Below are 13,468 nucleotides of genomic sequence, written 5' to 3'. Positions count from 1 at the left end.
TATCGCAAACCCCGGGCCCCACGTTGGGCGCCAAAAGATGTCGCTCACCCCTGCTACCGGGAGTGAGGAGGAGAGCCCGCAAGGAGCAGTTGGCAGAGCCTCGTGGGGTTGAGATAAAAACAGCTTGTTCTAAGGATGAAACATAAATGGTAACAGTAACAGCGAACTAACAGTAGTGTTTAACCAGATATAACGCGAGTAATATGTAACACAGACGTTTCACCACCCAGAACCCAGCAGTGCAGCAGCTGGTCTCTCAGACAGAGGTGGAAAAGAGAGAGAGCCCTGCCCCTGCCAGCTCCCTCTATGGTATCGAATATCCCCTTGGCTACCGGCTAGTTTGGTTCTGCAACCCCGGCTATGCCCAGCTCCCAGCCTCCAGTGAAAATTAACCCTATCCTAGCTGAACCCAGTACAATCACAAATAACTTCTGAAAACCCTTCAGTCTAGATTACATTTCTCAACAATGAAATACTGAAAAGAAGTAATTCTAGGTGAATTAAAAATAATTCTTGGTATTCTCACGCATGCTGATAATAAGAAATCATGACAACATATGCTCTAGGCAAAACTGGATTTACAGATAACACCCAGGTTACAAACAGCTGTTCGGTGCTAAATACTGAAGAAAACACAACACCTACATCTCTTTAAAAATATTTCTTGTCACATTAACTATAAAAACTAATACAAAAACTAGGGCCACTCTTTCATTAAATTAACTTGGTATTTATTTTAATTTAGCTTATATCACTTCCCATTGTTTTAGCTACATGGTGTGTATGGTACAATGAAGGCTTTGGAAGCTGCTAATCTCCAAGACTCTAAAGAAAAAAGTCCTGTTTTAGGTTTCTGCCTTCAGTTCTACTGCCCTGCTGCTCTCTTTCAGGACTAGTATGACCTCCAATACAGCCAACAACTCTGCTTAAGGAGTCAGCAGTCAGTGTGTGACCTGTGACAATAAAACAAAGTTCCCAAAGTTGAAGCTATAACATTAACTTCTCAAAATTAGAGGCTTAGGCTGCTACCTATTTACAACTTTAATCTATTGTGTTAGTTCACACCAGAAAATTATTCTGGCATGCGTCAGCCACAGTGTACAGGTGTGTACTAGAAATGCTCTTAATTTTGAAATGATTTCGTGGATTCTTTCTTGTTTTGATGGAACTGGAGCTTTATTTAACAACTTCCTCTCTCCTTTTCCAGTGTCAGCACCATACAAGAGATTTTCCCCTAGGCCTGTCACCATGACCCACAGTTCTTATTAGCAGCATTTCAGGACAGGAATGGACTGGGTCTTGGCATAATTCAGATTTCATAAAAGCCTTACAGATATTTTAGTTCAGTCTACAGCACACTGTAAAAATCTATAATGCTTTTTAATACAGCATCCCTAGTCAATGAGCCAATTTGCATCAAAATAATGAAATTTGTTGTGTAGAACACATTGACAAATACCTAAATTGTTGTAAATAAAGTTTGATGGCTGAAATCTGTATTCTATTTTTCAGACAACTATGACTTTTCTAATTTTGCAATAGTCCAGTCAACACCCATCTGTCCCAAGCACTTCAGAATTTATTTTTACATAGATGCTAAGGAACTAGGGTTCCAGTCTGTCCTTGAAAAGGGATGTCTGAAAAAATACAGCACACACAAGCTGTTTAAGAACAAGATTTGGGAAAAAAAGTATTGAAAAACTTAGCTTCCATTAAAATGGGTATTGAGGCACCCAGTTACCTTTAGAAAGCTGACTCTGTATCTAAAAGAGCCTTTTTCTTTTGTCCTCACCCCAAAGGAATAGAAACCCAGATAGGAATATTTTTACCTGATATTAAGTGTTTCCAGATTTTGAACTTGAGAAGCAATAGCTACTACTGTCTCCCAAGACGATATCAAATTTTTTGATAGATTTATATGCCTGATATCTGAAATTTCACATTAAGAAAAAGTACCTTATGTCAAATCTGAACCTCATTTTTCAGAAATTAGAATTAGGGCTTGGTTTTAAATCAAATAAACAGATTATACTTGCTTGGGCTAAGAGATACTACTGCTCACAGCAAATTTTATTTTTATAAACTTCACAAATCTTAAAAAGGACTAATTTCTGCATTGACAGGAACTCTTACCAGTCTTTATAAATGAACAAATAACACATGCTTTGTATTTCTGTAACTGAGCTACAACGCACATTATTTATTATATATTGTAAACATCTGTTGCCTACAGAATGTATCGGTTGTACTTTATGGGGTTATGTATTCTAGAGTTAAATTTAAAAAGAAGGCTGTAGCCTTCTGAAATTGAAATAGCAACTTATAACAATATTTCTATTTTTATCCTAAATTTTCATTCCCTCAAAAACTGCATACATCAACTTTTTAACTGTAAACCTTGCATTAAGCTTTTAAATATAAACTGTAGTTTTAATTTATTTTTTTTAATAAAAGGATACAAATATAATTCTTTGAAGTGAACATTTGGAATGCTAAAATATCTACTTTATTTGTGGTATCATGCAATATCTATAGGCTGGACTTGATGATCTTAGCAGTCTTTTCCAGCCTCAACAATTCTGTGATTCCGTGAATACAGCAAAAAAAGGATACTAGCACAGGTTCTGCTGATTTCCTCTTCCTGACCGGCGTGGCTCACGGCACACTCACGCACCGAGATATCTACCAGTTGGTTCAGCTGGCTAAATGAGAAAGAACATCCTGTTAGGCAATCTTCAAACAGAAACAGGTATGTTATGTAAATACCTGGTTGTTACATACATATCGTCTCCTTTAGAATTAGCAATGTACCGACTGCCACATCGCAGTGTCTTGCTTACTTGAAAACAGGCATTCCTCTATTTTTCTGCCTTCACTTTGCTACTATAAAATAGCTCTGGTTGTATCACAGCCCATACCCCCCAAAAAACCCAACCAACCCTCATCCAACTGAAAAAAAGAGTGATAAACCGGACAAAACATAGCTATGCAAATTGAAATTTAATTAGAGGCTCCAAGTTAAATAAGATTCTTGTAATAGTTTTTGCAAGAGGTTCTAAGTTATTTGGACATTCTTTGTGTCATTTATGAAAAAAGAGCCCTAAAAAAGTGTATTTTAAAACGCTTAGTATGTTCAGGAAGACACAGGGAGAACAGTTGTGGGAATAGCAACTCAGAAGGAGACTGCCACCTACTGAATTGATAGCTCTCTACTGCTGAAAGTCATTAAAACTGTGGGCTATTACACATCCTTAAGTTACTGCATTTCTCATCCTTTCAGATAAATGAACATGACATGAACTCAAACATGACACAATCCCAGTTCCTATGCATAAAACAGGTAAATTAGGAAGCCACAAGAAGATTTCTCATCCCTTCCACCATAGTGCAGTTTGTCTTACTTTTAGAAATACGACAATATTATATGCAAGCCAGATAGCTTCTGTCCCTTACAGTTGAACTACTACTTGACCAATCACTACGAGTGTCTCTTTGATTTTCATATATTACACTTGCCTTTGTTGTTCTGCAATAGAATCCATGCCAACAAATTCCACAATCTTCTTGCCAAATACTAATGTATTCTCTGTCCCATGTTGAACATCTTGCTCATAATTCAATCCGTACCGATCCTTTATTGCAGTAAGAAAATCTACTCCAAAATTTGCCTTGTTTGGCCGGATAAACGATCCTCCTTTAGGATGCCTTGAACAGAGCAGCCAGGAAGAGATCAAATATGAAATGTTATCATGACCAGTCTCAGAAGTACTAATTATTACTTTTTTTTTTTTTTTCAAATACTGGGAACTAAAGCAGTCAAAAGGCAATTCTATGTGCTAATTCAGTTACCACACAATGAGACCAGGTAAGACTTGAAAAATACCTTTGATAGTATTTGACCCAACAAGTTCACGTTGTTAGATGCCACAAGAACTGAAGCATCAAATCTCCAAATGTACTTTGACAAAGTTACATTGTCAGTGCCATTATTAGAAATAACTGCTCTGCTGTTTCCAAATCATTATGAACTCAGTTGTTCCACAAACTCAAGCTTCTACCTATGGATAGACACAAAGTTACCTAAATCATACAACAAACGGTTTCCAGTCTTACCACAGCCTAAGGCCCACAGGAATACTCAGAAGAGTCACTGCTTCATTATATTTGACTTGAACAATTCACTTGTAATTCTGAGAGAATACACCATTGTCCTTCCATTCACACAAATGACACAAGATGCAGATTGTACCACGTGAAGCTCTTGCACAAACTCGAACTTTTAAAACTCTAACAGAGTTTTAAAACCTGGTAACAATTTTGAAACTAAATATTTAACAGAATTATCCAGCTAATGTTTGTTATAGATAGTCCTGAAGTTTCTTAGTTTTTCTCGAGCACTGAAAAAACTTGCTGCATGACGATTTCTTGCCATGCAATTGCTTTTAAAATTTCTATCAAAGTTAGCAGAGAAGCACAGTATCTAGGAAGAACTGGCAGAGAAAGTTGTGGGAACAGTATCATGGAGCAGATGGAGGATGTGATCAGAGGATCAGCCAGAAAACAGCAGGAAGTAAATCTGTATTTATGATTACCTGTGTGCCTTCCAGCTGAGAACAGTATAGGCTTTGTTTGGAAAGTACCCAGGAGAAAGAAATCACTGAGGTAAATAAAACTCCTCTTTTCCAAACAGCATGTAAACAGCAAGTGACTAATTAGCAAACCGTAACACAAACCATCAATGCCACAGAGTTCAAAATTCTTTCGGAAAACCAGTAACTAGAGACCCTTAATCCTGCGGACCTATTACAAACAGATGGAAGAGAGCCTCGGCATCATATAGTCATGTGTTTATTTAAAAATCAGTACTGGAAACTGCCTGTGCCAGTTTCATTCACTAACACTTCTAGTACTTACTTAAGTGCTCCCATATCCTAAAGAAGGATCTCATAGAAACTAGATACTATTTACTTTTAAAATATGTCCAGTCTAGTTTCATAGTGATTAGAGTACAATGATCACAAAGCAAGCAGAAAGGCATACTCTTAGAAAATGTAAATCCACTGTGTACTTTCATATTCGATAAGCATTTTCAATTCTCTACATTTTTAATCCAGTACGTCTTTTCTTCCATTCCTTTGAAATTCTTCATAGCTTGCAAATGTTTGGCTAGTTTAATTGTTAAACTTCCTCAAATGTAAAAATTATGTGACTCTTAACACCACTTCTTAAAATAGTGAATGATGTTTTCTCTATCTTAACTACATCATCTCTTTTCTGCAAAGTATGTAACTTTTGCATTTAATTAAGTCAAACAGCTTCACAGATGGCAAATAAGTACAGGATTCTACTTGGGGCTCTGGAAAGAAAACTTTCATTCTTTTTTATCTGTAACTCACCCTAGGTCTTGCTGTCTGGTCATCCTGACATCTCCTGTCCTTTTCCCCATCACTTTGATTGTCCTCATTTTGTCATCACTCCTCTGCACTCAACAGCTCTACTTTTCTTCCTCTGCTCTCACCAACCCTTCCATGAGAGCTAATCTAGACCCCTGCATCTTCAGCCCTCCTATCGTGCCATTTACCCCTGGCACAGCCAAGCCCTTTGGGTCCCTCCATCACCGCATCCATTCCTAAACCCATCTCTGACCTCTCAGGTCACCATTTCTACTGGCATCTCCTTCCTTGTCTTCGCAGCAGCCAGTTCTATCCCTAGGAAAAAAGGCAAAGGAAACTAGCTACCTTGTCCCTTGTTTTAAGTGACAGGAAAAGTATGGTGCATTTACCTCTTAAGAACTCCTATTCATTTTTTTATCACAGCAAGATCACAGAGTTTCTCTCTGCTGTTCCTATCACTTCCAAGCCTATGCATGCTATCTTCTCTCAGGTATACTCAAATCCACTCCACTGTCTAAGTTTATTTTCAGTTCTATTCTATTAATTTGGTCCAGTTTTTCAAGAACTGCCAGAGAGATGGACAGAAAAGGAAACTTCAAGAAGAACTTGTTTTCAGAACCTGTGTTCAAGGGGAGAGGTCACTTAAACTCTTTTCCCCTAAAATACACTGCTTATATTAACTTTCACACTAGGGAACATGAACTGTATGAGTCATATTTACATATCAACTAACATACAGCACCTGAACTCATGTAAAAGCACACCTATTAGTAATCAGTCTCCATAACTGAGAACTAAACAGCTGAATCCTAAAAGTGGTAGAAGATACGCCCCAATTTCCTTACACATAAAATCTGGAATATGCCCAAGTGGAGCTCTGACAATGAGCTGTCTCTGGTTAACACCGACACTTCTTACTGACTTTTAAAACAGAGAGGGTGACCCCTCTCTCAGAAGTAAGCTTGTAGGACACTTCCTATTTGTGATTCAGTAGCCTGAAACAATATATACCACCTGCTAGCAAGCCCAGGGCCCTAGAAAGCTATTCATTGCAATTTAAATTAGTTATCAGCTTTCACCAGTTAACCATTTCCCTGAATAAAGAGGAAAATTGGCATCATTCTTCTCTGCTAATGTAAAACAAAGCAGTGGCTACTGCTCATCACTACATCATATGCTAGAGAAAAAAACTACACATAATCTGCTCGGTACCTGAAGAACAACACCGTAGTACATGAACTGTGTTCTGCCCACAGTTACACATCTGAGCTATACGATTGCAGCAGTGATATCCTGAGCCAAGGAAAGAGATCTCACCTTTATCAGCCTAGACAGTAAAGGTGGACAGAAGGGCTTTTTTGCCCAGTACCAGCTATTTGCAATGATTATCTCAAGGCAACTATCATCACGACTGAAGCACATATACTACAAAGCTCATAAGATGTCCTAAAATACAGCTGGCTGAATCCATACATGTATTTTCTAGATAGGCTCTAAATAGATCTCTTCCTTTTCGGGCAAGGTGCTCACCAAACCAGACTTCTTTTAGAAGAATCTACATACTGCAGTAAAGAAAAGAAGTTTTAGAATGGCCTGCCGCAGCTGCTGTACCAAACAAGGCTTGGAAGTAACACCAAACACTCATCTGCTACAGTGTATCCAATTCCTGACTGCATAGCAGATGCTTTGATCACCAGCAAGTATTTGAAGTTGTTACAAGTTTACCTTCCTCAAAAAGGCAAGAAAACCGAGTCTGAGCTCTCACAAAACAAGGAAAGACATCTGCAGTTCCAGATGCTATCTTAAGGTTCTGCTGGTGCACAGAACATATTTGGATAGTGGTCAGGGACAACAGTTTTGTTTCGGCACTGTTCTACTGACAGCAGAAGCCTCGGACGGGTACAGTGACACACAAGGAAACAATCAAAAACTTCCTCAGGAGCCCTTCTGAGGCTAAAAGGAATCACAGATTATAATTTAATATGGTCAATACTTCTAGTAACGGTATCTGCTGAAATATCGGGATTCCTCTGGAAAGTGATCCAGTAAGAACAAAGCATCCTCTGTAGCAGGGGGAAGGTGTTCCTTTCCATTAGGACTCAAAGTACTCTAAATGTGTGATACAGCAGAGTATTACTCCCATCTTGTGAGGTAAGCGGAGAAATATGCCACCTGCTGCTGGGGAATCCATACACCTCCTTCAGCAAAATGGCAACAACAAAAATAGCTGCTAAAATAGCAATGCCTGTGTAAACACTATGTGTGAATGGAATACCCAAAACTGACTGAGAGGAGGGCTAAGGAGGAAGATGCTCCTTCTGCCAGATTAAAAAGTGAAGGGGAAGGGCTCCCCTTGGCAGGAAGCATAAGAGAAGCTTGAATATCTGTAACTGTGGGCAGAAAGAAGAGGGTAGTGAAAACATGGTTTGATGCCATCAAAAGTCACCCCACCTGTGGCGCATCTCTGCCTCGGCTACACAGAGCTGCCTCCCAGCCAAGAGGACAGACACCCCACCCCTCCACGCGTATCTCGAGGGTGCTGGTACCAGTGTGCGTGTTTATAACTGGCAGCAGGGAGCAGCACAGGGAGACTGGGGCACCCACATCTCCCACAGGAGGTGTGTGCAGCTGAGGAACTTGGTGCTCCCCGGGGCGGTGTGTGTGCTGGTAACCCACATCTCCCAGGGGAGCACACGCATGTACCTGCGTGAACAGGACTGTGCGACAAGAACTTACTCAAGAGCATGCTCGTGTTTCAAAAGCTGTATATAAATTCTAACACTATTTAAAGTCTTGATTACTTCTAATTTCTCTTGAAGGACTGTAGAACAAAGCTTATTTTAATTACATGACACACTACTGCAACTGACAGCTAAAATAATAGCTTCTTCAGTTATTAGGAAACAAGACTTTATTATCAGAAAGAAAAAAAAAATCACAAAAATGCCATTAGAGTATGCATTACCATTTTCAGCTCATCCAAAGTTGATGAACATGCTCATGATGGCAGGATATTTTGATATACAGCTGTTTTGTTCTTTGTTTCTCATATACTTAAGTTTAATCAGCACCACATAACATATGATCCAGATAGACATACTCCCATGGAACACAGAAAGTTCAGGTCATATTTCAAAAAAAACTTACTGCAAAGACCACATAGAGCTATAAGGAGACCTACTAATTTACCCAAATAAGGACTGCAAAGAAGATACTATCTTCATGAGAATCTCAATTTTGAAATGTCACTCTGACAGGTTTATTATTTTTTAAGAGTGTTATTTTCAAAACTATCTTAAAAAGAACTATAAAAATGTCCTTTTATTGTGTTTGTTTACAGTAAAAGCTACTCCACCCGCTGCTTCTGCTTATTAGAATTCAGGGAGTGAGCAAAGTAGGCTTGTAAGCAAAGGCTACTATTGATAAGGTTTGAGAAAAAAGAAAAAAAAAAAAGAAACCTTATCTATTTTTATATATGTATATACACTATGTAAAGAAACATAATTCCCACTCCTCCAAAAAGCAGTATTAAAGAGGTGATATTTTAGGTTGTGTGATGTTGGGTTTTTTTAGCATCTGTTTGGTAGAATAAGGAAACCATTTTTTATTTATGTTTGCTTACATTTTCACAATTGGTACATGAACTACAAACCAGTCTGCACACAGAAAGTCACGCCTGTGAATCATGGCTGACTGCCAGAACTATCATTTATTCCCTTAAGATTCCACAAGGACTTTCTCTGATTGGAACAAAGCAGAACAACATGTTTAAAGATTACTACACTTAATTTTTTTACAGGTATGTGCAGCTTCACTCAAAAATTTTATTCTGACAGCAAGATTTGAGATCACTATCTGAAATCTCACCTCATGGGAACGCACTAACGGCTGCTAGAAAAGCAAGAGTCTATACACATGTATACAAATATTATACACACATAAATGTAAAGCACTCAAGGTTCTGAAAAACATCCAGAACTTGTTCAGTTGCTTCTTCGGTCCAGAGAGATTTGGAATGGACAGTCAATTACTTTTATTATTTCTCAGCATATATTACAGCAGAATATAACTAGCTTCAACTTGGAAATTGCTTCAATTACATTCAAAGCATTTAAGAAGCAACTTCTGCAAATAAGTGCATTAAAAACACATGGTTGCTCTGAGACCATAATTCTCAATTCCTTTGCTAAGAAAAATCCAGCCTTGCTTTATTATTACTAGTTATAAGGAAAAAAAAAACACCCAGTCCACACAGGTGTGGTTTTTTTCCTTTATTTATTTTTCTAAAGAATTATCACCTCATTTTCTGATAATGAGGTCTCTAGGGTTTCCACCTTACATAAATTTTGAAGTTAAGAAAATACAGACTAAGAATTCTGATTTGCGCTATTGAAAGTAATTTCCTTCCCTGCTTATACCTGTTTGGCTACAGGTAAGAAATAGTATTCCTAGAAAGGATTTCAAAATAGTTACTTTTTAGTTTTTAATTATTTAATAGATAAATTCTCCTGCTGGGTCAGCCTGAGACCAAATGCCTCTACTTGGTGGCTTGAGAACAACTTTGATCTGAAATGATAATGAAGTATATTCTTTAACAAAGCCCTGAACTGCTGTCAGGTCTCAATACAAATAGAGCAGCCTCCTTCACTACCTCAGGGAATTCCACTTGTCTCGAGAACAACTTTTAGCAGATTAAAAAAAATAGACCTAGTTTTGCCAGAATTCAGAAATAATAATTTTAATCTCTCTTTTTTTCCTTCTGCATGACATTTTACAGCAACAGTTCTAAATCTCTTCCATACTGCATTCATATATTCAGACAGGAGAATGCAACAAGGTTCATATGAAAATGGCAATGATCACAATTTTCACACATGCTCAAAAGTTAGCATACGCGAAGGTTAGCAAATGCATGCACTGCTACTACATGCTTTCAATTATTCTTTTTGGGGAAATTCTCATAACAGATTTTCACTGTTGAATCATCCATTGAGAGCAAAACAAAGTACATGCATGAATACACGACCTCTGGCTCCAGAAAAATCTCTGAACCTTGACTAGCAAAAGCTAGGGAGACTCTAGAAAACTATCGCTACGTACTTTTATTGTTCTTTCACACTTCTGCAGTCACCTGCTATTAGCCAATAGCAGAGGCAGGAAACCAAACAAATCTTTGGACTGACTTCATCCAGCCATTCTTACAACTTTCATTTACATGCAACGTGGGGAAAAAAAAAAAAAAAGATGATTTGCTTATCCTCTCATTGGTGGCTTTAACTTTTTCAAGATAATTAACATGAGGAATTAATTTCAGAGAAAAGTCTTCTTACATTTACCAACAAACAAAAGAAAAAACACATCCAAAACCAAGATGATAGACAACTGCTAATTTATTTTCTTGACTTGTCACTTATTTTAATATTTTCAAAAGCCCTCTAATAATTGAGTGCTCACTGTCAGAGGATTTGATTTATATTAGATTCAAATCACTTGAATGAGCACTTGAACAGCTAGAAACAAACTGTAATCAAACTACCCTTTTACAGTTATTACCAGACTTGGAAAGCAGAAGACAGAAAAATACCTAGAAATCTCTCAATTTCATCTCCTTAACATAAGCCTGGTTGTGATCTAGTGGTCAAAACAAACATCCATGTAACACCACATTCTTTCTCCAAAAGTTGCCAATAGAAAATAGTTGGGAAAAATACGACAACAGGGCAAGTATTCTGATGCTACAGCCACAGAATAGTCTCTCATCCTTTGCCACTTTAGTGCTCATGAACTTACCGAGCTAGCACCCCTTAGTATTTATGAGCCATTGATGGCTTTTCTTCTATGAATGTGCCCAGTTTTTGGTGGTTTTTTTTTAATTCACAAACTTTTAGCTGCTGCAGTGTCCCCTGACATGGAAATCAACAGTCCTGTATTCCTCAATTTCAAACACGTTAAGTGCTGAAGTCTTTAAACTTAAAAGTAATGCATGTATATACTTGAAAAACCCCAAACAGCTGCACTGTATTTTGCACATATTATATGCAAGCAAACATACTTAACAATCCCTCAGTGACACAAATGTCATCCAAACCATTATCAAGAACTTAGTTTTTTCCCTTAACAAGATACAGACAAGTTCATCTTAAGTCCAAATCTAAACTGTGTTTGAGACAGTTAATATGGATCAATATTTCACTGCGGAATTACTTAAGGAAGATTAAGCAGAACATGCTGATTTCCTTACTGAAGTAAAGGTCTAAACATACTAAAGGTAATATTAATAAAAAAGTCACATTTTATTACATACCTCTGAAAATATGGCTTGTATTTTCTAATTGTTTACAATATCCTAATCCGTCTAACTGGATTAATAACAATGCAAAAGACTTTTCGGCATAGCTAGACACAGCATTCAGATTTATTATCATTTTAAAATCAAACAACTGATAACAAAAGGATTTGCTCTAAAATTGCAAAAGGACATTTTCCCATGACCATCTTGTCAATATGCCAACACTGTGAATCAGCTCACCTGCACTTAAAATACTGTGTTCCTTCATAGGTACCATCATGCTTTCCTCTCTGAGGATCATCCCATTCCACGCCAAGCCAAATTCCTGAAAAATACAGTAGATACATTTTCAAATGTATGGCATTATAGCCACAGAAATTATGGCTGGAAGGAATCCCTGAAGTTCATCTATCCCAACCTTCTCTCTCAAAGCAGGAGATTATCATCAGCACTGAAACAGGTCAGTCAGGTAAGTCTCTACCTAGCCAGATCTTGAAAATCTCTCGAGAGAAAGTTAACTGGGCAGCCTATTCAGTGCTGCATTACTTCTGTAGAGAAAAAGATTTTTCCTGCTGCCCAGTTTGAACTTTTCCAGACACAATTTGTCATCATTGTCCCTTATGATGTAATCTATTACAAGTAAGATTCATAAATCTTGCTCTGGACTGAAATTCTACCACCAGTTGAGTGTGAGTGCTGTTCATTATCTGAGACACTGATACACAATAGAGACCCCAGTATTTGTATCTGTAGTACTCACACATCACCAGACATCAGGTCATTGATTACTACTTTTCCACTTGACAGACCTGCAGACTTTCAACCCACTTAACAGTCCATTCATCTAGCTTGCATTTCTCTAGCTTCCAAGTAAGATTATTTACAGAGACACCATTAAAAGACTTACTAAAGTCAAGGAATATTACATGCCCCATTCTCCCTCTGTCCACATTCCCAGTCATATCACCACAGAAGGTAATTAGGTTTGCCAAATACAGCTTGTTCTTCTTTATAAGGATCAAGCATTCCCTTGTCCCTCATAGGCTTGGAAATGGACTCAAAGGAATCATGCTATGTGATCTTTCCAGGAACTAAAGTGAGGCTGATGAGTCTCTAGATGCCCAGTCAGCCTTCTTACCTCTTCTGGAGCTGTATGCAAGGCTAGCTGAGTACAGCCTACGCTAATCCTTCCAAGCATCAGCAATCTCCCCATCCTGTCACCACAACTTTTCAGAGATGACATACAGTGCTCTCACACTCAGACCGCTCGGATTTTTCAGCAAGCTGGGCTGAGTCTTACTTGTCCCCATGAATTTGAATATGTTATCAAAGAAGCGCCTGGTCTGTTGAACTGTCACTGCTGTCTCTCTCCTTCACAGACTATGCCAATAGATGGAGATCAGGGAACAGAGTATTCATGAAAACTAATGGAAAAAGGAAGGCACTAAGATCTTTCCACTATAACAAAAAAAATCAACCAACTTCAACCAAAAGTACCTCTTATGCTCCTTTGGACAAGAGAAGACTTCTAAAAAACCCAACAACTCATCTTGGCTAAAAAGTTGCTATATTTACACAAGAACGAGGAAAAAACAATTAGTAAATTGCCACATTCTACCTGACTTTTTTTTTAAAATTAAGAACATAATTAGAATTGGGAAAACAACCACTAAACGCAGAAGTTATTTACTACCGTGGCGTTTACCTGCTGCGGGAGGAACGCTGCCAACATAGCGCACGGTTGCGTACTCTGTGCCACACAGGATTCTTCGGCCCAGCGCGTCCG

At 38.1% G+C, this 13,468-nt stretch overlaps 1 protein-coding gene across 1 annotated transcript in view; it reads right to left on the bottom strand.

Annotated features, from left to right (window-relative positions):
* TBCE (tubulin folding cofactor E) overlaps window positions 1-13,463 on the bottom strand; it is a gene marked incomplete at its 5' end in the record, with an annotated part of 30,547 nt that extends 17,084 nt beyond the window's left edge. The window contains 5 exons of the mRNA XM_009872877.1: window positions 1,830-1,929; window positions 2,614-2,702; window positions 3,517-3,705; window positions 11,923-12,007; window positions 13,388-13,463. Of these exons, the coding sequence (XP_009871179.1) occupies window positions 1,830-1,929; window positions 2,614-2,702; window positions 3,517-3,705; window positions 11,923-12,007; window positions 13,388-13,463 (539 nt within the window). The remainder of the gene's footprint in view (window positions 1-1,829; window positions 1,930-2,613; window positions 2,703-3,516; window positions 3,706-11,922; window positions 12,008-13,387) is intronic.
* Window positions 13,464-13,468: the final 5 nt, after the last annotated feature.

The sequence above is a fragment of the Apaloderma vittatum genome, unplaced genomic scaffold, assembly GCF_000703405.1.
Source record: "Apaloderma vittatum isolate BGI_N311 unplaced genomic scaffold, ASM70340v1 scaffold457, whole genome shotgun sequence".
Lineage (NCBI taxonomy): Eukaryota > Metazoa > Chordata > Aves > Trogoniformes > Trogonidae > Apaloderma > Apaloderma vittatum.
Note: the sequence above shows the minus strand (reverse complement) of the source record. Positions and strands in the feature narration are given on the sequence as shown.